The sequence below is a fragment of the Salmo salar genome, chromosome 01, assembly GCF_965601325.2.
Source record: "Salmo salar chromosome 01, fSalSal1, whole genome shotgun sequence".
NCBI lineage: Eukaryota > Metazoa > Chordata > Actinopteri > Salmoniformes > Salmonidae > Salmo > Salmo salar.
This window is the reverse complement of record NC_138291.1, coordinates 169,426,106-169,451,110: the sequence shown is the minus strand read 5'-3', so window position 1 is coordinate 169,451,110 and position 25,005 is coordinate 169,426,106. Positions and strand designations below refer to the sequence as shown.

Sequence of the window (25,005 nt, the reverse complement as noted above, 5' to 3'; positions counted from 1 at the left end):
ACCTATATCTATCCTACCCTGCCTTTCTAAGGTCTTCGAAAGCCAAGTTAACAAACAGATCACCGACCATTTCGAATCCCGCTGTACCTTCTCCGCTATGCAATCTGGTTTCCGAGTCATGGGTGCACCTCAGCCACGCTCAAGGTCCTAAGCAATATCATAACCGCCATCAATAAGAGACAATACTGTGTAGCTGTATTCATCAACCTGGCCAAGGCTTTTGACTCTGTCAATCACCACATTCTTATCAGCAGACTCAACAGCCTTGGTTTCTCAAATGACTGCCTCACCTGGTTCACCAACTACTTCTCAGAGAGAGTTCAGTGTGTCAAATCGGAGGACCTGTTTTCCGGACTTCTGGCAGTCTCTATGGGGGTGCCACAGGGTTCAATCCTCAGGCAGACTCTTTTCTCTGTATACATCAATGATGTCGCTCTTGCTGTTGGTGATTCTCTGATCTACCTCTACGCAGACGACACCATTCTGTAGACTTCTGGCCCTTCTTTGGACACTGTGTTTACTAACCTCCAGACGAGCTTCAATGCCATACAACTCTCCTTCTGTGGCCTCCAACTGCTCTTCAATGCAAGTAAAACTAAATGCATGCTCTTCAACCGATCGCTGCCCGCACCTGCCCGCCTGTCCAGCATCACTACTCTGGACGGTTCTGACTTAGAATATGTGGACAACTACAAATACCTAGGTGTCTGGTTAGACTGTCCTTCCAGACTCACATTAAACATCTCCAATCCTAAATTAAATCTAGAATCGGCTTCCTATTTCGCAGCAAAACATCCTTCACTCATGCTGCCAAACATACCCTCGTAAAACTGAGTTTCCTGCCGATCCTTGACTTCGGCGATATCATTTACAAAATAGCCTCCAACACTCTAGTCAGCAAATTGGATGCAGTCTATCACAGTGCCATCCGTTTTGTCACCAAAGCCCCATATACTACCCACCTCTGTGACCTGTATGCTCTTGTTGGCTGGCTCTCGCTTTATATTCGTCGCCAAACCCACTGGCTCCAGGTCATCTATAAGTCTTTGCTAGGTAAACCCCCGCCTTATCTCAGCTCACTGGTCACCATTGCAGCACCCACCCGTAGCACGCTCTCCAGCAGGTATATTTCACTGGTCACACCCAAAGCCAATTCCTCCTTTGGCCGCCTTTCCTTACAGTTCTCTGCTGCCAATGACTGGAACGAATTGCAAAAATCACTGAAGCTGGAGACTTATATCTCCCTCTCTAACTTCTAACCTCACTAACTTTAAGCACCAGCTGTCAGAGTAGCTCACTGCACCTGTACATAGCCCATCTGTAAATAGCCCATCCAACTACCTCATCCCCATACTGTTATTTATTTCTACCCCTTTGCACCCCAGTATCTCTAGTTGCACATTCATCTTCTGCACATCTATCACTCCAGTGCTTAATTACTAAATTGTAATTATTTTGCCACTATGGCCTATTAAATGCCTTACCTCCCTTATCTTACCTCATTTGCACACACTGTATATAGACTTTTTTTTCTATTGTGTTATTGATTGTATGTTTGTTTATTCCATGTGTAACTCTGTGTTGTTGTTGTTGGTGTCACACTGCTTTGCTTTATCTTGACCAGATCGCAGTTGTAAATGAGAACTTGTTCTCCGGTCACAACTTGCAGACTTGTTTACGCTGCTGTGCGTTTTGTTGCCGATCTTACTTTGCTACCTGACGGTTTTTTACTTTTTCATTACCGTATATTTTTACTTTTTCCCTCACTCAACTTTTTTCATTCAACCTTTTCACCCCGGAGGTTTTATCTGGACATGGTTCGTCAGGACTTCAAACAGCCGAAGCTAAGTAACATTAACATGATGCCTTCTAATTGCAGTCGTTGTACTTATAATATACAGGAGAACGATCGCCTTACGGCAAGGATAGCTGTGCTGCAAGCCCAGCTTCAGACGCAATCGTTAGGCAAGGGCAAGTAACTGTACCCGATCCTGTAGGTTCATGCTCTACAACATTCGCAGAGTACGACCCTGCCTCACACAGGAAGCGGCGCAGGTCCTAATCCAGGCACTTGTCATCTCCCGTCTGGATTACTGCAACTCGCTGTTGGCTGGGCTCCCTGCCTGTGCCATTAAACCCCTACAACTCATCCAGAACGCCGCAGCCCGTCTGGTGTTCAACCTTCCCAAGTTCTCTCACGTCACCCCGCTCCTCCGCTCTCTCCACTGGCTTCCAGTTGAAGCTCGCATCCGCTACAAGACCATGGTGATTGCCTACGGAGCTGTGAAGGGAACTCCGATCTCCATACCTTCAGGCTCTGATCAGGCCCTACACCCAAACAAGGGCACTGCGTTCATCCACCACTGGCCTGCTGGCCCCCCTACCTCTGAGGAAGCACAGTTCCCGCTCAGCCCAGTCAAAACTGTTCGCTGCTCTGGCACCCCAATGGTGGAACAAGCTCCCTCACGACGCCAGGACAGCGGAGTCAATCACCACCTTCCGGAGACACCTGAAACCCCACCTCTTTAAGGAATACCTAGGATAGGATAAAGTAAACCTTCTAACCCCCCCCCCCCCCCCCCCCCCCCCCCTTAAAAGATTTAGATGCACTATTGTAAAGTGGTTGTTCCACTGGATATCATAAGGTGAATGCACCATTTTGTAAGTCGCTCTGGATAAGAGCGTCTGCTAAATGACTTAAATGTAATGTAAATGTAATTTCAGTGTAGGAAAGGATGAAACAGCGTCTGTGCCACCAGTAAGTACAGATATTAACGTTAGTATAAACCCTCTCGCACGGTCCCCGCAGCCGGACAACTTTCTCATGGCTTCTGGAGGGAAACGCTGTAGGAATGCTCAACCGGTGTCGCTTATTCAGCCGACAGAAACTTTCAACCGGTTCTCCCCATTAAGCGAGTCGGAGTCGGAGGCCGAGACTTCTCTGGTCTCTACTCCTCCCGTTGTGGGGTCTGAGACGCCGACGGCTCCCACCATTAGCTCTGACAAATTGAAAACCCTAGTCATTGGCGACTCTATTACCCGCAGTATTAGACTTAAAACTAATCATCCAGCGATCATACACTGTTTACCAGGGGGCAGGGCTACCGACGTTAAGGCTAATCTAAAGACGGTGCTGGCTAAGGCTAAAACTGGCGAGTGTAGAGAGTATAGAGATATTGTTATCCACGTCGGCACCAACGATGTTAGGATGAAACAGTCAGAGGTCACCAAGCGCAACATAGCTTCAGCGTGTAAATCAGCTAGAAAGATGTGTCGGCATCGATTAATTGTCTCTGGCCCCCTCCCAGTTAGGAGGAGTGATGAGCTCTACAGCAGAGTCTCACAACTCAATCGCTGGTTGAAAACTGTTTTCTGCCCCTCCCAAAAGATAGAATTTGTAGATAATTGGCCCTCTTTCTGGGACTCACCCACAAACAGGACCAAGCCTGGCCTGTTGAGGAGTGACGGACTCCATCCTAGCTGGAGGGGTGCTCTCATCTTATCTACGAACATAGACAGGGCTCTAACTCCTCTAGCTCCACAATGAAATAGGGTGCAGGCCAGGCAGCAGGCTGTTAGCCAGCCTGCCAGCTTAGTGGAGTCTGCCACTAGCACAGTCAGCGTAGTCAGCTCAGCTTTCCCCATTGAGCCCGTGTCTGTGCCTTGACCTAGGTTGGGCAAAATTAAAAATGGCGGTGTTCGCTTTAGCAATCTCACTAGTATAAAGACCTCTCCATTCCTGCCATTATTGAAAGAGATTGTGATACCTCACATCTCAAAATTGGGTTACTTAATGTTAGATCCCTCACTTCCAAGGCAGTTATAGTCAATGAACTAATCACTGATCATAATCTTGATGTGATTGGCCTGACTGAAACATGGCTTAAGCCTGATGAATTTACTGTGTTAAATGAGGCCTCACCCCCTGGTTACACTAGTGACCATACCCCCCGTGCATCCGGCAAAGGCGGAGGTGTTGCTAACATTTACGACAGCAAATTTCAATTTACAAAAAAAAAACAATGATGTTTTCGTCTTTTGAGCTTCTAGTCATGAAATCTATGCAGCCTACTCACTCACTTTTTATAGCTACTGTTTACAGGCCTCCTGGGCCATATGCAGTGTTCCTCACTGAGTTCCCTGAATTCCTATCGGATCTTGTAGTCATAGCAGATAATATTCTAATTTTTGGAGACTTTAACATTCACATGGAAAAGTCCACAGACCCACTCCAAAAGGCTTTCGGAGCCATCATCGACTCAGTGGGTTTTGTCCAACATGTGTCTGGACCTACTCACTGCCACAGTCATACTCTGGACCTAGTTTTGTCCCATGGAATAAATGTTGTGGATCTTAATGTTTTTCCTCATAATCCTGGACTATCGGACCACCATTTTATTACGTTTGCAATCGCAACAAATAATCTGCTCAGACCCCAACCAAGGAGCATTAAAAGTCGTACTATAAATTCTCAGACAACCCAAAGATTCCTTGATGCCCTTCCAGACTCCCTCTGCCTACCCAAGGACGTCAGAGGACAAAAATCAGTTAACCACCTAACCGAGGAACTCAATTTAACCTTGCGCAATACCCTAGATGCAGATGCACCCATAAAAACTAAAAACATCTGTCATAAGAAACTAGCTCCCTGGTATACAGAAAATACACGAGCTCTGAAGCAAGCTTCCAGAAAATTGGAACGGAAATGGCGCCACACCAAACTGGAAGTCTTCCGACTAGCTTGGAAAGACAGTACCGTGCAGTATCGAAGAGCCCTCACTGCTGCTCGATCATCCTATTTTTCCAATTTAATTGAGGAAAATAAGAACAATCCGAAATTTCTTTTTGATACTGTCGCAAAGCTAACTAAAAAGCAGCCTTTGCAAATGGAGGATGGCTTTCACTTCAGCAGTAATACATTTATGAACTTCTTTGAGGAAAAGATCATGATCATTAGAAAGCAAATTACAGACTCCTCTTTAAATCTGGGTATTCCTCCAAAGCTCCATTGTCCTGAGTCTACACAACTCTGCCAGGACCTAGGATCAAGGGAGATACTAAAGTGTTTTAGTACTATATCTCTTGACACAATGATGAAAATAATCATGGCCTCCAAACCCTCAAGCTGCATACTGGACCCTATTCCAACTAAACTACTGAAAGAGCTGCTTCCTGTGCTTGGCCCTCCTATGTTGAACATAATAAACGGCTCTCTATCCACCGGATGTGTACCAAGCTCACTAAAAGTGGCAGTAATAAAGCCTCTCTTGAAAAAGCCAAACCTTGATCGAGAAATTATAAAAAACTATCGGCCTATATCGAATCTTCCATTCCTCTCAAAAATTTTTGAAAAAGCTGTTGCACAGCAACTCACTGCCTTCCTGAAGACAAACAATGTATACGAAACGCTTCAGTCTGGTTTTAGACCCCATCATAGCACTGAGACTGCACTTGTGAAGGTGGTAAATGACCTTTTAATGACGTCAGACCGAGGCTTTGCATCTGTCCTCGTGCTCCTAGATCTTAGTGCCGCTTTTGATACCATCGATCACCACATTCTTTTGGAGAGATTGGAAACCCAAATTGGTCTACATGGACAAGTTCTGGCCTGATTTAGATCTTATCTGTCGGAAAGATATCAGTTTGTCTCTGTGAATGGTTTGTCCTCTGACAAATCAATTGTAAATTTCTGTGTTCCTCAAGGTTCCGTTTTAGGACCACTATTGTTTTCACTATATATTTTACCTCTTGGGGATGTCATTCGAAAACATAATGTTAAATTTCACTGCTATGCGGACGACACACAGCTGTACATTTCAATGAAACATGGTGAAGCCCCAAAATTGCCCTCGCTAGAAGCCTGTGTTTCAGACATAAAGAAGTGGATGGCTGCAAACTTTCTACTTTTAAACTCGGACAAAACAGAGATGCTTGTTCTAGGTCCGAAGAAACAAAGAGATCTTCTGTTGAATCTGACAATTAATCTGGATGGTTGTACAGTCGTCTCAAATAAAATTGTGAAGGACCTCGGCGTTACTCTGGACCCTGATCTCTCTTTTGAAGAACATATCAAGACTGTTTCAAGGACAGCTTTTTTCCATCTACGTAACATTGCAAAAATCAGAAACTTTCTGTCCAAAAATGACGCAGAAAAATGTATCCATGCTTTTGTTACTTCTAGGCTGGACTACTGCAATGCTCTCCTTTCCGGCTACCCGGATAAAGCACTAAACAAACTTCAGTTAGTGCTAAATACGGCTGCTAGAATCCTGACTAGAACCAAAAAATGTGATCATATTACCCCAGTGCTAGCCTCCCTACACTGGCTTCCTGTTAAGGCAAGGGCTGATTTCAAGGTTTTACTGCTAACCTACAAAGCATTACATGGGCTTGCTCCTACCTATCTTTCCGATTTGGTCCTGCCGTACATACCTACACGTACGCTACGGTCACAAGACGCAGGCCTCCTAATTGTCCCTAGAATTTCTAAGCAAACGGCTGGAGGTAGGGCTTTCTCCTATAGAGCTCCATTTTTATGGAATGGTCTGCCTACCAATGTGAGAGACGCAGACTCAGTCTCAACCTTTAAGTCTTTACTGAAGACTTATCTCTTCAGTAGGTCCTATGATTAAGTATAGTCTGGCCCAGGAGTGTGAAGGTGAACGGAAAGGCTGGAGCAACGAACCGCCCTTGCTGTCTCTGCCTTGCCGGTTCCCCTCTTTCCACTGGGATTCTCTGCCTCTAACCCTTTTACAGGGGCTGAGTCACTGGCTTACTGGTGTTCTTCCATGCCGTCCATGGGAGGGGTGCGTCACTTGAGTGGGTTGAGTCACTGACGTGGTCTTCCTGTCTGGGTTGGCGCCCCCCCTTGGGTTGTGCCATGGCGGAGATCGTTGTGGGCTATACTCGGCCTTGTCTTAGGACGGTAAGTTGGTGGTTGGAGACATCCCTCTAGTGGTGTGGGGGCTGTGCTTTGGCAAAGTGGGTGGGGTTATATCCTGCCTGTTTGGCCCTGTCCGGGGGTATCATCGGATGGGGCCACAGTGTCTTCTGATCCCTCCTGTCTCAGCCTCCAGTATTTATGCTGCAGTAGTTTATGTGTCGGGGGGCTAGGGTCAGTCTGTTACATCTGGAGTATTTCTCTTGTCTTATCCGGTGTCCTGTGTGAATTTAAATATGCTCTCTCTAATTTTCTCTTTCTGTCTTTCTGTCTTTCTCTCGGAGGACCTGAGCCCTAGGACCATGCCTCAGGACTACCTGGTATGATGACTCCTTGCTGTCCCCAGTCCACCTGGCCGTGCTGCTGCTCCAGTTTCAACTGTTCTGCCTGCGGCTATGGAACCCTGACCTGTTCACCGGACGTGCTTGTTGCACCCTCGACAACTACTAAGATTATTATTATTTGACCATGCTGGTCATTTATGAACATTTTAACATCTTGACCATGTTCTGTTATAATATCCACCCTGCACAACCAGAAGAGGACTGGCCACCCCTCATAGCCTGGTTCCTCTCTAGGTTTCTTCCTAGGTTTTTGGCCTTTCTAGGGAGTTTTTCCTAGGGAGTTTTTCCTAGCCACCGTGCTTCTTTCACATGCATTGCTTGCTGTTTGGGGTTTTAGGCTGGGTTTCTGTACAGCACTTTGAGATATCAGCTGATGTACGAAGGGCTATATAAATAAATTTGATTTGATTTAGCCTACCTGGTTAAATAAAGGTGAAATAATAAAAAATAAATAAAATAGGTTTGATATTGTCATTGACAAACTGACGAACAGTAAGCCTAGCAATGGATGTTGCTAGCAAGTGTAATCGATGTGAAATGGCTAGTTAGTTAGCGGTGGTGCGCGCTAATAGCATTTCAATCAGTGACGTCACTCGCTCTGAGACTTGAAGTAGGGTTTCCCCTTGCGTTGCAAAGGCCGCGACTTCTGTGGCGCGATGGGTAACGATGGGTGTCAGTTGTTGATGTGTGCAAGGCCCCTGGTTCGAGCCCGGGTTGGGGCGAAGAGAGGGACGGAACCTACACTGTTAACTTGATGCTGTTGACCCGGATCATTGGTTGCTGCGGAAAAGGAGGAGGTCAAAGGGGGGGTGAGTGTAACCGATGTGAAATGGCTAGTTAGTTAGCGGTGTTGCGCGCTAATAGCGTTTCAATCAGTGACGTCACTCGCTCTGAGACTTGAAGTAGGGTTTCCCCTTGTGTTGCAAGGGCCGCGACTTTTGTGGCGCGATGGGTAACGATGCTTCGGTGGGTGTCAGTTGTTGATGTGTGCAAGGGTCTCTGGTTCGAGCCCGGGTTGGGGCGAAGAGAGGGACGGAACCTACACTGTTACACAGGTTTAATGATAAAATGTGAAGATAATTGACTTCAATTGTATTTATTTATGTCAAGGTGATCTGGTCTGCTTGGCTAGCGAGGAGAATCTTTGTGGTCAGTGTTGCCAACTCATTTTCAGGGGAAGTTGCTAGAGGCAGGTCGATTTGTTGCTAAAAGTTGCTAAATGACGTTGTGATGTCATTGCGTAATAACGTAAAACTGCGCCATTACGTAGCGTTTTACGTAGAATACACAATAACGTTACTCAAATTGACTGGCCATCTCGGCGAAAAATATGATTTGACATTTGTTAGTTTAGATTTGTTTGTTTATCACATTTTTATTTGTAAAAGTAATATAAACACAACACATTTTATATGATCAGATATTTTAATTTTTAAAGACAACCCTTAATTATTGAACAATTACACATTACACATTATTGAACAATTACATTTTACTTATTTTCTTTTTATCTGGTAAACCTACACATTCTGAATAATTATAGTTTTCAGCAGTGTATTGGTTGTTAGTTGTCATGCCTGGCTGCAAAAGTGCAGTTTGAGTGACGTCAGCAGCAGATGCTCAGCTCGTGCACAGGCAGCTGCAGTCAGCCAACAATGATTTGCTGCTGTCTGTGCACGAGCTGAGCGCCTGCTGCTGACGTCACTCACAACGTACTTTTGCAGCCAGGCACGTGTGTTGTGACAGAGACAATCGTTTTAGTGTCATTTAGAGGGAAAATGCGTGCATTTTAGCGTTTGAGTCACTTTTCAAAAGTTGCAAATACATTTTTTAAAGGAGCTCATTTTGTTGCTAAGTGTTGTTTGAAAGAAAGTTGCCAGGGTAGTCTGAAAAGTTGCTAAATCCAGCAACAAAATTGGTAAATTGGCATCACTTTTTGTGGTAGTCTAAACAGAATCCTTGCGACGTCCAACTTTGACGTGACCGCATTGAATTTAAACGGTTAGAGTAGGGTTTAGACCGAACATTTACCTATTTTCTTCATCATCCGGGTCACGCTCGCAGTTTGCGGATGTGATTCAAACGCGGAAACAACACGTTAGAAATGGTAAAAGATAATTGCCAGGGCTACTAGCCATTTTGTGATATAACCTGTATAATGTTACTATTTATTTTATAGCCACAAACCTATTTAAATGTCTACGGAATAGCTGATACAATTTCGTTAGGGAAGCTCCAGAGACTGTGAAAGCCAGAAGAGTTGCACGAACTCGCTAGCTAGATACTAACGTTACTTAACTAGCTATAATCCCTCATGTCTGTATGGTAGTTACAGACAGTTAGCTAGCTAGCCATCACACTATCGTCGTTTTCATGTGTCGTGCATGGTTCATTTTATCACCCAGCCAGATTATGAAAGGAAACGTTGTAACTACCCTGCCTGACTATCCAACCAGGCTGACCTATAATGCTGTTCTAATAATAGTTAGCCTACAGTACCCCACAGTGGTGGTGTCATAATACCCATAAAACCTAGCGGTCAAACAGGGAAATGTTTCCAATTTTTCCACCATTCATTGTTTCCCATAGGGTATTTTAGAATTTTAAAATAAGGGCTGTGTTTAATCTAGGCTTTCCCTGGCGTGACGTTTGATAACCATGTAAATCTCTCTCGGACAAGGTGATTTGTCAATATATTCAGCTCTACTTTGAATTAAAAATACTAACTAGCATCAAAATAGACATCATGCAATATTATAAAAGCTCCTGCATGTCATCTTTAGCTGGTACCTTTGCTAACAGGTACATTTTAAAGAAATGTCACAAATGTATTCATTACTACATTTAGCTAACATTAGATAGTTAATCCAGAGATTCTTACCTTTGCTTTGATTCGGCAGTCTCCAGATCATCATGGCATTTGTGGTTCATTATGATAGCCACATCAGCAGCTAATTAGCGTTTCTTTTGTTAGGGGTAAATACTGGCTAATATATTTATAAAAGTCACAAAACGCAGCCCTTATATTAAGTGTTTTTAAAATCCCTATGGGACAAGTGAATGGCTGAAAAATGATTGGAACCATTTCCCTGTTTGACTGCACACTTTTATGGGTATTATGACTCATATGGTGGTACTTTATTATTATCTCAATAATGGCTTGATACAGTATTTTCTCAGTTTAACCTCATCCTCATACATTTTGTCTTAATTTCTTGCAGGCAACAGGGACAGATCGAGCAGTTGGCATGGGCCTGGTTGGCTTCAGCCTCCTATTGTTTACATACTACACAATCTGGGTCATCATACTGGTAGGTCACAGGAGGTTGGTAGTACCTTAATTGGGGAGCACGGGCTCGTGATAACGGCTGAAGTGGAATGGTATCGAACACGTGTAACTCTGTTGTTTTTGTCGCACTGCTTTGCTTTATCTTGGCCAGGACGCAGTTGTAAATGAGAACTTGTTCTCAACTGGCCAACTGGTTAAATAAAGGTGAAAAAAAATTAACATGGGTGATTGATGACATTCCATTTGCGCCGTTCCAGACATGAACTGTGCTCCCCTAAAGCAGCCCCCTGTGTGGTAGGTATAGCTTAGCTACAGATTGTTACACCAAATAAAGTGATTTAACTAAAGATATTTTTTATATCTATTACTGGGAGTTACAGGATTGGTACTGTTTGGTATAGAACAGAGAATTTTTGACCAAGCTTGGTGATACTGGCGTCGTTCTCCTGTTTCCACGAATCAACGATTAAGACAGTATTGCTAAGGTTGGTCGAAAATTCTTTGTCCTACACCAAACAGTACCTATCCTGTAACTCCAAGTAATGGATACCAAAAATATTTGGTTAAATCACATTATCTGGTATAACAATCTGTAGCTAGGTATAGCCTAGAACTGCTATTCTGGTCCAAAATTGGTTTGTGCTGTCTTGCCAACGGGTAAATCCATTTGAATTCAATCATCTTTTGACAGCACGCCTTTTGATTAGAAAAATATTTGCCCATTGTAGAAGTGCTCAGAAAGCTGCTTTTAAGGGCCTGAATGCCGAAACATTCAAGAAATAAAGATGCTGAAAGTTTCCCCATTTTGCATACACCACCATACCATGAGACATGTCTTCATCACTGGAAAAGATAAATGGTTGAGATTGATATCATTTAAAAGCTTACAGGGTTAGCAAACTATTTTATAATTTGACTTTTTATTTTTATTTTATTTAAAAGAACATGTTTTAATGTAAATGATCTAAAAACGCATAAACTAATTTGTTGTAGCTTAGGCCCTATTTTACATCATGTAACGTTTTTGTGTTGTGCCGGCCATCGGTTGAGACACAACATGCTCTTGAAAACAGGGTGGGTGTCATGTTTTGGCTGATAAATGTACTAAAATGGGAATGAAATTTCAACTTTCAAATGGTACCACAAAGATCGTTGGAGGTCCACACATTCGAGAATGTTGACTTTGCATTGTAATTTGCAAGTTAAACTCGTTGCCAGGAATCCAATAGAAGATTATGTATTGTTTGTGTCTACTAACTCATGGGATATTGTACCTTGTCCAGCCCTTCGTGGACAGCGACCATGTGGTCCACCAGTATTTCCTTCCACGGGAGTACTCTGTCATTCTACCTGGGATTGCAGCATTGATACTGCTGCTCTGTGTAGGTGAGTTCTTGAATGCTACATTAGATGGGTTCTAATCTCGTGTTTTGCTCCCTTCCCTGTTCCTACCCTCAGCCTGTCCATCTAAAAGGACTGGATATACATAGGATATAAGGCATTCTGCTTGTTCACAAGGACCTCCCTGAGCTAGGTGCAGCTGAGATGACCATCTGATGGTCTATAAATCACAGAACAGCCTAACTGGGCATGAACAGATCCATATGCAATACACCCAAATGGGTGAATATGTGGCACCTACAATGGTGGCCAAATATATTGGTAGCCTTGCACTTTTGTTAAATAATTCCCCATTTCTTCTAAAAAAACATTGTCTCCACACATTGTTATTGGATTGTCACATGGCAGAACCATTTTATGTGGGGGAAACTTAAGTTTACAATGTTTAATTAAGAAAATGTAAACAAATGTCATGGACACAATTTTTGGCACCCAGGAGCTAATATTTGGTAAACATCCTTTTGTGAAGATAACAACAAAACAAAGTATTTTAGCCATCTATGAGCTTGCTATACCTTTCTACTGGGAATTTGGCCACCTTTTTACCTGCAAATGACTCCAATTCTTCAATATTTTTAATGTTGCCTTCCACCAACTGCTGTTTTCACATTTCCCCAAAGGTTTTTGATGGGATCCAGATCTGGATTCCTCGCTGGCCACTCCAGAACATTTTTGAATGCTTTATTTGGTAATTGGTAAACATAGTGCTGATGTATTGCCACATTTTGTTTCATTGGTCTACAGAACATTTCCCCAGGATTTAGGCATGTTTAGATGGGATTTTACAAAGTTCAATGGGTCTTTCTTGTCTCATTCAGCATTGGAGTCTTCCTATGTTTACCAACGACCAAATGAAGCATTCAAAGAAAAGAACCCCCTCCCTACAATCAAACATGGGGGAGGTTCGCTAATGGACCTCCCTACAATCAAACATGGGGGAGGTTCGCTAATGGACCTCCCTACAATCAAACATGGGGGAGGTTCGCTAATGGACCTCCCTACAATCAAACATGGGGGAGGTTCGCTAATGGACCTCCCTACAATCAAACATGGGGGAGGTTCGCTAATGGACCTCCCTACAATCAAACATGGGGGAGGTTCGCTAATGGACCTCCCTACAATCAAACATGGGGGAGGTTCGCTAATGGACCTCCCTGCAATCAAACATGGGGGAGGTTCGCTAATGCTTTGAATGCTTTGCTTTGATGCCTCTGGTACTAGGGGCCTTGAACGTGTGCAAGACATAATGAAAACAGCAGATTATCAAGGTGTTTTGGAGTGCATTGTTCAACCCAGTGTCTAAAAACTGGGTCTCTGTTGAAGGTTGTGGGTCTTCCAGCAGGACAACAACCCAAACACACGTACTTCTTTTTTTTAAAAAGCTCCCAGGAATGGTTCAAGAATAAACACTGGACTGTTCTGGAGTGGGCAGCGACTGCTCCAGATCTGAATCCCATCCAAAACCTTTTTTTTTTTTTTATATATAAGGGAAAGGGAGATACCTAGTCAGTTGTACAACTGAAATGTGTCTTCCACATTTAACCCAACCCCTCTGAATCAGAGAGATGCGGGGGGCTGCCTTAATCAACATCCACATCTTCGGCACCCAGTGAACAGTGGGTTAACTGCTTTGCTCAGGGTCAGAACGACAGATTTTTACCTTGTCAGCTCGGGGTATATGCCATTTGGTTACATTTTCTTAATTAACATTTCCCTCCCAAAAAAACGTTGGTTCTGCAATGTTGACAATAGAACAAAGGTGTGGAGACCAAACTTTATTTTTTAATTTCAACTTATTTTAGAAGAAATGGGGAATTCATTAAGAAAAGTGCAAGAGTGCCAATATATTTGGCCACCACTGTAGTTCAGTCTGGTCTTGATGAGAACAGTGATCTTATTCTTCTCGTTTTAAGAGTAACCACAGACATTCTCCTCTCCTCAGGTACCTTCATTGGAGTGGTCACCAGGAAGAACCGCAAGCCTAAGGTGGACTAAGAGGGATGGTGTCACAGAGACGCTGTCAGACGGGTCAGGATGTAGCGCTAGTAGTTATGCTAACAGTAGCTTCACTAGAACCTCCCTGGTCCAGCGTCTTGCCTTACATTCCGTTGGGAGAAATAAAAAATAAAGTCTGGACTGCTTCGCTCTGACAGCTGATGAAAACCTCTAATGACTGAAAGACAGAAGACAAGACTTGAAGAGCTGCTGTACACCACCACCTATCCCTTCTCCTTATTCAGACCCACAACCTTGCGGTTGGTAATGCATGTCAGAGATTGACGTTAAAGTCTGAAAGGCACTTGCCCATCCGGCAAGTCAGAAGTCTTTTTTTGGTTGCCTAAAGATTATGATCACTTCCCTGAAAGTGTAAATTAGTTATTTACACACAAACTGCCATATATGGCCTGCCTGTCACCTACACATAGGGAAGGAATCAGATCAGTACTGGAATTCTTTGTATTTTGGTTGTTATCAGTAAAAACATTAATAGCAGGCTCAACTTGCCCGACTGCCATAAATTGTTTGTCTTTTGCGTAAACAATGGGAATGAACCAGAAAGATCAGCTTTAGGCTACTGGAATTCTTTTCAGTTTGATTTCTATATGTATTTATTTTTCATTACATGCCCATTGGGGCAAACTCGGTGCAGGCCAAACTTGTGCGACTGCTCACTTCACTTGACCCAGGCAATAGGGCAACCCTTAATGTCAATCCCTGCATGGCTGCAGATGCTATATTTATCCTTAAGGAGCATTGTCACTTTGCCAGGGATGAAATCAATGTGTCGGTATTCACTTTCACTGTATGTCGTCAGCCCTAGATAAAACCTGGCTTCATAATGTGGAGAGGAATTAGATTAGCTGATTTTGTAGAGTACTATATCAGATTTGATCAAAGTTTCACTTGTGTCCCATATCACCACATTTTGGATGTCTTTTCAGGCACTGTTTTAAGACTTAAAGATTTATTGAGTTCTTAGTTGCTAAGAATGACCAATGTCAATTGTTTAGTTAGTAACTGTAGTCTACACGGACTGAATGGGGCCAATTGATATCCAAGCATATTTATGTCCACACAAACACTTGGTATTTTAAATACTCATTGTGGCAAATTAGGAAATCTGTCATGCTTTCAAATACCATTAAGTGCTTGGCTAGTTCAAGTACAAGATAACTTAGCATCTTATATGATGGACTATTTTCTAAAGTCTGTTGAGTGAAACAAGGTCTAAAAATGTGGATGGTGTATAGGGTTAAAGGTCCTCTGTATTCACAAAATAAAAATGTTATATTGATAATTCTCGCACAATTCATTCAGGATTTCAATGTTTAGAATGTGGTCTATAATGAGAATTGATTAAAATAATCATGTTTTATTGTGTAGCCTATACATCTACGATTTAGGTCATATCATTGATCACATCAAACGATTCCTCGTAAAATGAGACATATATGGCGTTTTTTATAATCTGTTTGCAGGAGTTTTTTTCAGGTCACAAACATGAGCTAATGCTTTGTGAAAGGAGATTTCTGGTGCAGCTTGTTGGGGGTTCCGCGCAGTGTCATTATCGCCACATCCCCGCTTGCGCGCATTCATTGAAAGAACGGATTGCGATGTCAATCGTGGATAGGAGGAATGCGCTGATCTCGGGAACTATAGAGCAGACACGGGAGGACCTGAATTAGTGGCATCGATGAGCCAAACTGAGGCAAGAATCTTCATATTTTGGAATATCTATTACTAATGTTAACGCAAATATTTTAATATTGCTTGTTTTGTTAGGATATGTTTTTGACTGTATGGACGTAGCCTACTGTAGTTTTTTTATTCGTGCTAAATTTACCCGTCGGTATCCGATGCGCGCAATGACAGGCACCGGATAGACGACAGAATGATGTATCCGAATTGTGTGTGAAAAGTTTAATTTAGACAGCAAAGAATAACACCATATTCAAACCATCCGGCCAACATTATCAGAAATTGTTGGCTGTATCACCGTTATGCGCTTGCAATAACCCTTTTTAGCCTATTGTTTTATTGCATGGCCAGTCCTATAATAGCCCATATATTATTGTATAACCTACACATGTATAGGGTATTACTATATGGCAAAAGGTGTAGGCCTACTTTATTGTGCTGGTATACTGCTGTGGGTGTGGTGTGGTGTCAACTGGTTCCACTGGTCAGTGGGCCAATATAGAGCAGTGCAGATACTCAAATTGGAGTCCTCTTTCAAAGATTCTGCATGTTGATAAAAACAACCTATTTTCTACCCTATGTTTTATCAATGGTTTATCCTTGATTCATCATGATTTAACATAATAAAACGACTAATTAAACGGTTATTTTGCTAATAGATGCTTGAAGCTGGGTACTCTCCAAAACAAGGACCTCATTAGTTACAGCCACTGTGCTTGAACAGATAAAGTGCCTCTAGGGCTTTCAGGGGCGCATTGAGAGCAACGGCTACATCTAGGCCCTAGGGACTTGAACAGACTTGTTCCTCTCCTGCTTGTTGTCAAGGAGACAGCTGGTTGATCCATGATCACTGATGGTTCATATTTACATACCCCATGTGGGGGAAGGAGGGATACACTAGCAGGGCTGGACTGGCTGGTTCATTTTTAGCCCAGTGGGCCTGTCTAACTCAGGTTTTTTGTTCAAAATTATCATTATTTGGCTAATAATATGGGCCTCAGAGAAAATGTGGCCTGGTGTAGGGGCCTTGAGGGAAAAAATGGGCCGTGTGGGAGCCTCAAGGAAAAGAAGGGGCTGGTATGTTAGAAATGTCAGGGCTGATTTCTGGTCCCAGTCTGCCCCTGTACACTAGCCTACAGTATATTCACAGTCCTTAGAGAGTTCTGGTTCCAGTCCGCCCCTGTACACTAGCCTATATTCACAGTCCTTAGTGATTTCTGATCCCAGTCCGCCCCTGTACACTAGCCTATATTCACAGTCCTTAGTGATTTCTGATCCCAGTCCGCCACTGTACACTAGCCTATATTCACAGTCTTTAATTATTTGGCTAATAATGGGTGCCTCAAGGAAAAAATGGCCTGGTGAGGGGCCTCAAGGAAAAATATGGGCCGATGTGGGAACCTTAAGGAAAAGAAGGGGCAGGTGTGCAAGAAATGTCAGGGCTGATTTCTGGTTCCAGTCTGTCCCTGTACACTAGCCTATATTCACAGTCCTTAGTGATTTCTGGTCTCAGTCCGCCCCTGTACACTAGCCTATATTCACAGTCCTTAATTATTTGGCTAATAATGGGGGCCTCAAGGAATAAATGGCCTGGTGTAGGGGCCTCGAGGAAAAAAATGGGGGCGCTGTGTTAGAAATGTCAGGGCTGATTTCTGGTCCCAGTCCGCCCCTCTACACTAGCCTATATTCACAGTCCTTAGTTACCCTCTACTCGCTTGTTCCTAACAGGAAAGGCTTCTGTGGTCAAATGTATGTGGCCTGTTTGATTTCCCTGTCAGTCAATATCAGGCCAATAAAATCTCTCCATTCTCTGAGGCCTATCGAGCCATTGCACTTTTGTTGCCGTGGTCACTTTCTGCATGCCACAGGCAGCCCAGGTCTCTCTACGACACAACTGTTATTTTCAACCTCTGGTTTGCCCAGCAATGAGTTACCACACGTCAATCGATAGGAAGACCAACTTGCGTGGTCCAACTGGTCTTACCTGCGTACTTGTCTTTTTTTTGTAAATGGCATTACATTTTAATGGAGACAAACAGCCCTTTTAGTGATGTGGCATTTTGTAGAGATGGTTGCAAGTGCTGGTGCTTGAGCACTCATTCTGGTGTGTGTGTGTCATCCCCACCCCAGATGGAGATGTCTGTGGGTCCGGCGGGGGTGACGCGGAGGACTGGGACATTGAAGAGGACGATGTGGGGGGGCCTGAGGCAGCAGTGGAAGCTACTGGGCCTGTTTGAGATTGACCAGCAGCACGAGTTCTACAGCCTCACCTCTATGATGAAGGAAGGCCTCTCTGCAGCCGTGCAGACCACCATCGACAACCCACCACCGGTGAGCACCAACCATGGGTCGGTCACATTAGGTGTGGTGCAAGTATTCTAAGTAAATTTTACTAAGCATGTTTGCACCATGTTAAAAATCCGACCTGTTTATTTCAGTGGAGGATAAAACACTGAAAACAAAGTTAGAACACGAGACTGTCTTCACTTACACCTTGTTTTTAACCCTTTGTGTTTAATGCCCTGTGTACAGGTATTTTACAAACGTCACACCCAGTGCAAACACGTGTTAGATTAAGATGTTTTACAAGGCTCACAAGGGATAGACAGTTTGATCTGGGCATCGTGTTGTCAGCATGCATAAACATGTACAGTGGTCTGAAACTAGTCAAAAACACGTTTTAAATGGTCCAAACAAACAACAATATACATACATACACCTGTCATATGCCATTGTCAACATTTTCATGTTTGGTTATAAACTGGATACATTTTGATTTCCTGGTAGCGGGTAATTGTTGACTCACTCCACCTCCATCACCCATCAAGTTCGCCCAGAGGACCATGAGAAGGTCAACTGGGGTAGGGATGTAACATGAACAAAAGGAGCTCATCAGATAGAGCCATGTTCCATCCATCTGTATTACTCATGGCTAAAGGCCCCATACAGAAGAACCATGGGTCATGTTCATTAGGCAGCAAACGGAAGAAAATGGACTGGAACAGGGAGTGATTACCTGGACTTTTCTAATAAGAAAGGCTCAAATTGTTATGATTCTCATAGTTTGTTAGCCACTTGTTAGCTTACTACTAGCTACAATGGCACCTTCTCTGCAACAATTGTTTTGTTTAAGACGTATGCCCAATTTTGACTTTACATCATTGAGGCGTCTTTCGATTCCAAACTGAAAACCTGCTCCCTACCATTTGCTTGGGAGTCCCATATGACATTGCACAATTGGCCCAGCGTCGTCCGGGCTAGGGGACGGTTTGGCCAGAGGGGCTTTACAAGTAGGCCGTCATTGAAAATAAGAATTTGTTCTTAACTGACTTGTCTAGTTAAATAAAGGTTAAAAAACATGGACTGTCTTGGATTTACATACAGAATAATACGAAATGCTCTGCGACCAGGCTGATATTAGAGCCAAGTGGGACTTTGATTTGGGTGTAATCATGAGATCTAATTTGCAGAAACCATTTTACATTGGCAATTGGTTGCTGTGCCGGATCCTATGGTGCTGAATAAGAGTATTATTTTTTTCTTTTTACACACACACACACACACACACACACACACACACACACACACACACACACACACACACACACACACACACACACACACACACACACACACACACACACACACACACACACACACACACACACAAATGGAGCCTGCTGACTCAGCCGTGTGATACATGACTGTCCAGTCTGTTGTCTCTTACTCACGTATTATCTTACACACACACACACACACCCTGTTGATCCACCTCTTGTAGCGTGTTAGCTAATTGTGTGTCGCAATGTTTAGATTTCATGAAAAGCTGAGAGGAGTTCAACAGGAAAGGGATAGCTGGGATAGGATATAGTAATCCTTCTACCCCCCCCCCCAACCCCCCCCAAAAAAGATAACGATTTACTATTGTAAAGTGGTTGTTCCACTGGATATCATAAGGTGAATGCACCAATTTGTAAGTCGCTCTGCTAAATGACGTAAATGTAAATGAAAGGTATCTGTAATTTTTTGTTGTTGGTGGACTGTCATTGCTGTTAATTGTCTTTTTTTCATATTTAAAAATGTATCTGTGTAGAACATCCACAGAATGTTAGTTGTGAATACAACATTTAAAATAGTGAAAACATAAAACAAATGCCTTCTTTTTAGAATGCAAAATGTTAGATATATCTGACCCACAGTGATTATAGACCACTTGGAAATGTTTATTGATTTGCATAATTGGTATATGTTACAGGTAACCATTATTCCGGTTTCATCTTCTTTTTAATCATAGGATGAATTGTCAGAAGATGATTACAGATTGGAAGTCACTCAAATACATAAGGTATGCTGATTTCCAAAAATCTCTCTCCTCTCTCTATCTCTTACTGATACAGAGGAGTTTGTCTGTGCAAACAGCAGGTATCTAATAGAGCCAAGATATCTTGTGGAGTTCCTCAAGGATCTATTCTTGGGCTGGTTGTTTCTGACCTACATCCATGACCTTGCTGCTGTATCTATCACCTTATTTCCATTACTGTTTGAAGATGATACCAATCAGATCTGAACTCAAAATAACTCTCTCTCTCTCTCTCTCTCTCTGTGTAGGACTTTAAAATGGAGACATTTGCAGGGCCAGTGTTTTCCAGCTTGCGTCGCTCCCTGGGGATGACAGAAAAGGAGTATCAGCACTCTCTCTCCTCCGATGGCTCATACCTGCAGTTCATCAGCAACTCCAAAAGCAAGGCTGACTTCTTTCTGACGTGCGTAAGCATATTCTACTCCTCTCGTCATCTCTCACTTTCCTGCTAGTGTATATCTCTCTCACCACACATAGACATAAAGCAATAGTGAAAATATAGAAAAGTTCCTTTGTTACTCCTATTTTGGTATTTTATTAGGATCCCCATTAGCTGTTGCAAAAGCAGCAGCTACTCTTCCTGGGGTCCACACAAAACATGAAACATAATACAGAATGACATAATTCAGATCAATAGACAAGAACAGCTCAAGGACCGAACTATATACATTTTTTGAAAAGGCACACGTAGCCTACATATCAATGCAAACACACAAACTATCTAGGTCAACCAGGGGAGAGGCGTTGTGCCGTGAGGTGTTGCTTTATCTGTTTTTTTTTTTAATCAGGTTTGCTGTTTATTTGAGCAATCTGAGATGGAAGGAAGTTCCATGCAATAAGGGCTCTATTGAATACTGTACGCTTTCTTTAATTTGTTCTGGATTTGGGGACTGTGAAAAGACCCCTGGTGGCATGTCTGGTGGGATAAGTGTGTGCGTCAGAGCTCTGTAAGTGGACTATGCAAACAATTTGGGATTTTCAACACATTGTTTCTTATAAAAAGAAGAAGTGATGCTGTCAGTCTCTCCTCACCTCTTAGCCAAGAGAGACTGGTATGCATAGTATTTATATCAGCCCTCTGATTACAATGAAGAGCAAAATGTGCCGCTCTGTTCTGGGACAGCTGAAGCCAAAGTTTATACCCAAACACAATACACACAACACACTAGACACTAAGCACATTAAGGTCTTATGTACACACACAAGCAAGCAAGCGCGCACACACACACACACACACACACACACACAAATATACTATAACTCACTCCTTGTGCTGATCTCTGCACCTGTCTTCCTCTTCCAGGAACGATAAGTGTTTTTTCCTGAAGACCCAGAATAAGAGAGAGGTGAAATTCCTCTTGTCCAATCTGAGAATCTACATGGAGCACCTAGAGAAGTATCCCCATTCACTGCTGGTCAAGTTCTTAGGTAAGACTAACAGGATGGACTCTCATCTCATGGAAAATCATTGTATCTGTTTTTAGTCCTCTTAGCTACCATAGCTTTGCATTTAGCTGACTTTTCGTTTGTTTTCAAGGTGTCCACAGGATAAACATTTCCCATAGGAGGAAGGTACAGACTGATTATAGATTGTTATTCATTATTCATAGAGTCCACACTGTGTGTAATGATCATTATTTATTATCTACAACTTTGTTCATGCCTTGTCTTACCCTTTTCACAGAAGTACTTTATTGTGATGCAGAGTGTTTTTTACCCTGACGATCGAATCAATGCCAGGTAAGCCTGTTTCAGAGTTAAACCAAGAAGTCTGGAGTAGGGACTATATTACAGGCTCTGGTAGCAATTCTGTTATACTGACTTTGTTCTCTGTTGTTGCAGGTATGACATCAAGGGTTGTGAGGTGAGCCGGTGGACAGACCCTGCCCCTGAGGGTAGCCAGGTTATTGTTGTCCTCAAGGACTTGAATTTCAAGGGCCAGTATATCACTCTGGGTAAGAGGAACGAATCCTGTCATAGTATGTTACAGCAAGCGTTATGTCACATATGTGTACCAGATGACTGACTACAATGACAAAAAAGACTTTACAGGTATATTGTAGTAATTGAGAGAGGCCAGTCTGGTCATGCTTTTGCATAGTAACATCCATTTTAATAACCCATATTATTACACTGTAACAGGGTAGTAAGTGGTACATGCAGTTATTTCATATATATGCTTGTGCTGATAGACCAGCAGCGGCCGTGGCTGCTCCGGCAGGTGGAGATTGACACGTCATTCTTGCAGAGACTCAACGTGCTGGACTACAGCCTCCTGGTGGGCCATCAGCCCCTGCACCAGGACGAACGCCACCAGGGCCTCTCCTTTGCCACCCTTATCATGCGCACAAAAAAGTGGGTGGAAATTTTATTTTTCTTTCATTCTTTCTTGATGTTTACCACCTCTCCCCGCTTTAACCTTTTCAGATGGCTGTTGGTTTCTATTAACTCTGGTTACCCCCTCTCCTCTTTAACCTTTTCAGATGGCCATGTTGGTTTCTAATAACTCTGGTTACCCCCTCTCCTCTTTAACCTCTCAGGTCAGTGATCACTGGCTCAAGCCCCACCCATGCGGGCATGCCCACTGTTCCAGGGGTGGTCCCAGAGGAAGACTCCACCCTGTCGGTGTCAGAGATGGATGGCGGGACAGGAAGTTGCAGCGTTGCCGAGTCACGGGGAGGAAGTGACCCGGGCAGTGCCCTTTCCGGGAGAACCTGTACTGAGCAGCCGGCCGGGTCGGTCACAGATTCGATGGTGCTCAGGGACTTCCAGGCCCAGAACCGACGGCTGCTGCCCAACTTCAAGAACCCACTACACGTCATTGACGGACCGGAGCATCGCTACTTTGTGGGCATCATTGACATCTTCACTGTCTACAGCTTCAAGAAGAGGCTGGAGCATTGGTGGAAGAGACTGCGGCACCCAGGGCAGGCCTTCTCCACCGTCAGCCCCACCTCTTACTGCCTTAGGCTCTGCCAGTGGGTACAGGACCACACCAAGTAGACTCAGAAAAAGGGGAGGACGAGGATGGTTAGTCCCAGTAGCAGGCTGTCTGCCCAAGAACAAACGTTTGCACACACACAGTAGCAGGCTGTCTGCCCAGGAACACCCGTTTGCACACACACAGTAGCAGGCTGTCTGCCCAGGAACACCCGTTTGCACACACACAGTAGCAGGCTGTCTGCCCAGGAACACCCGTTTGCACACACACAGTAGCAGGCTGTCTGCCCAGGAACACCCGTTTGCACACACACAGTAGCAGGCTGTCTGCCCAGGAACACCCGTTTGCACACACACAGTAGCAGGCTGTCTGCCCAGGAACACCCGTTTGCACACACAGTAGCAGGCTGGTCTGCCCAGGAACACCCGTTTGCACACACACAGTAGCAGGCTGTCTGCCCAGGAACACCCGTTTGCACACACACAGTAGCAGGCTGTCTGCCCAGGAACACCCGTTTGCATGCACGCAACTTGGACACTGACCAGAGACATGAAGCTATACTTTTAAAGTGCTGTAATTTCAGATTGATCAAGGAGCAGTTACTTTCATGTTTCCACATCTCCAGACCAAAGCTAAAACAAATATAAACCATTATATACAAATATAATATTCACCATCGCGAATTCATGGGTTTCTTTTTCATATTCTTTGTTAAGTAAACAAAGAAAAAGGTGCGACATTTATAATCAAGTGCTATGAATTAATTAGCTGATTTTCGAAAGTATAATAGTTTTTTTAATTGTTGAAGTTCAATTAGCAAGTGAATGCTGAAAACCAAAATAATTGTACAAATTTGCCACCTCATATGGATTTTTTTTTTTTTTTACAATTCATTTTTGAAGTGTTTATACCTGTGCAATTTTGTTGTATTTTTAAAAGCTGTGTTTTCACTGTTCAGTTGACCAAGTGAATATATTCTCCCGATATGACTGTGCAGTGTGTTTTATATATCATTATTTTGTTTGTACTCTTTGTGCAGTCATGGCAAGGTCAGTATAAAGGATTAATGTTTAAAAGTGATGACTCACGGCAGTCATAAAGGTTCTGTTCCCCTGCTCAGACATTGCTGACGCATGTCAGATCTTACAATGCCTGGATAAGTATTTTACATATCAGCTAACCACATCATATGTCATAGCAATCTGGTGCCCGACTGCACAGTCGATGACGTGGCATGCAATCATTGGTTGATGCATGCAATGTCTGAACAGGGTAACACAACTTTTATAAGACTGCCTGGTTCTTAAGATGACCAACACATTCTTTAAAGGGAAAGTTCACTTCTGGAAATTGTATCTTATTTTTGACTTACCTAGGGAAGAACCTGGACACCCTAGGTAACACCATAGGGAAGTTGAAAATACACAAAAAATGGTGAACTATCCCTTTAATGCCATGTTGCCTCAAGAGATATTACTCACACTGTCTAGTTTTTATGGTGAAATGTAGGCTAAAGACTTAGTCTTGCTGTTAGAAAATATAACACACATGTGCTTTAAACCTCTTGAGGTGCTCCATTCTGTTCCTCACCCTCGACACCCTGTGTCAGTCAGGGAAATATGAGGATTGATTTTAGGGGTTTTTCACAACTCTGTCTGGGTCTGAATGTTTGAAAGTAAGGCACTGTATTTACATGGTTTACGTTGTCTAGAAACAGAAATCTATTCTATCCATGAATAGAATTGACTTTACATCCTATTTGAATGTAAGATGTAGCATAAAAAACATCCACACAAAGTTGGGGAAATAAAATACCCTGATTGGAGGACTAAGTTATGTGGTCATTTTCACAACATATTCACTAATGTAAGCTACTTCGTAACGTGTGGATGGCTAACTCTAATCCACCATCTATACTCTCTCTTGGCTCAACTTGTTGACCCCTGGTAAAGTCATGTTTGTGCCTTCTGTCTATAATAGGGGTGTGCTGAAAACGCGAGATTGGCGTTTTCTATCAGGAGTTTGAAGCAC

At 43.2% G+C, this 25,005-nt stretch overlaps 2 protein-coding genes across 2 annotated transcripts; both read left to right on the top strand.

Moving 5' to 3' along the window:
- The first annotated feature begins 9,144 nt into the window (after nt 1-9,144).
- On the top strand, nt 9,145-15,272 carry LOC106570017 (dolichol phosphate-mannose biosynthesis regulatory protein). The gene is made up of 4 exons (XM_014141887.3): nt 9,145-9,391; nt 10,506-10,595; nt 11,857-11,959; nt 13,917-15,272. Exons 1-4 carry the CDS (start codon nt 9,389-9,391, stop codon nt 13,967-13,969), a joined length of 249 nt encoding a protein of 82 aa, XP_013997362.1. The 5' UTR covers nt 9,145-9,388; the 3' UTR covers nt 13,970-15,272.
- A 2,092-nt stretch (nt 15,273-17,364) lies between these two features.
- LOC106570018 (phosphatidylinositol 4-phosphate 5-kinase-like protein 1) lies at nt 17,365-24,799 on the top strand. Its single transcript, XM_014141905.3, has 9 exons — nt 17,365-18,004; nt 19,968-20,018; nt 20,282-20,436; nt 21,337-21,461; nt 21,571-21,605; nt 21,718-21,773; nt 21,876-21,988; nt 22,226-22,388; nt 22,574-24,799. Exons 1-9 carry the CDS (start codon nt 17,699-17,701, stop codon nt 23,034-23,036), a joined length of 1,467 nt encoding a protein of 488 aa, XP_013997380.3. The 5' UTR covers nt 17,365-17,698; the 3' UTR covers nt 23,037-24,799.
- Nucleotides 24,800-25,005: the final 206 nt, after the last annotated feature.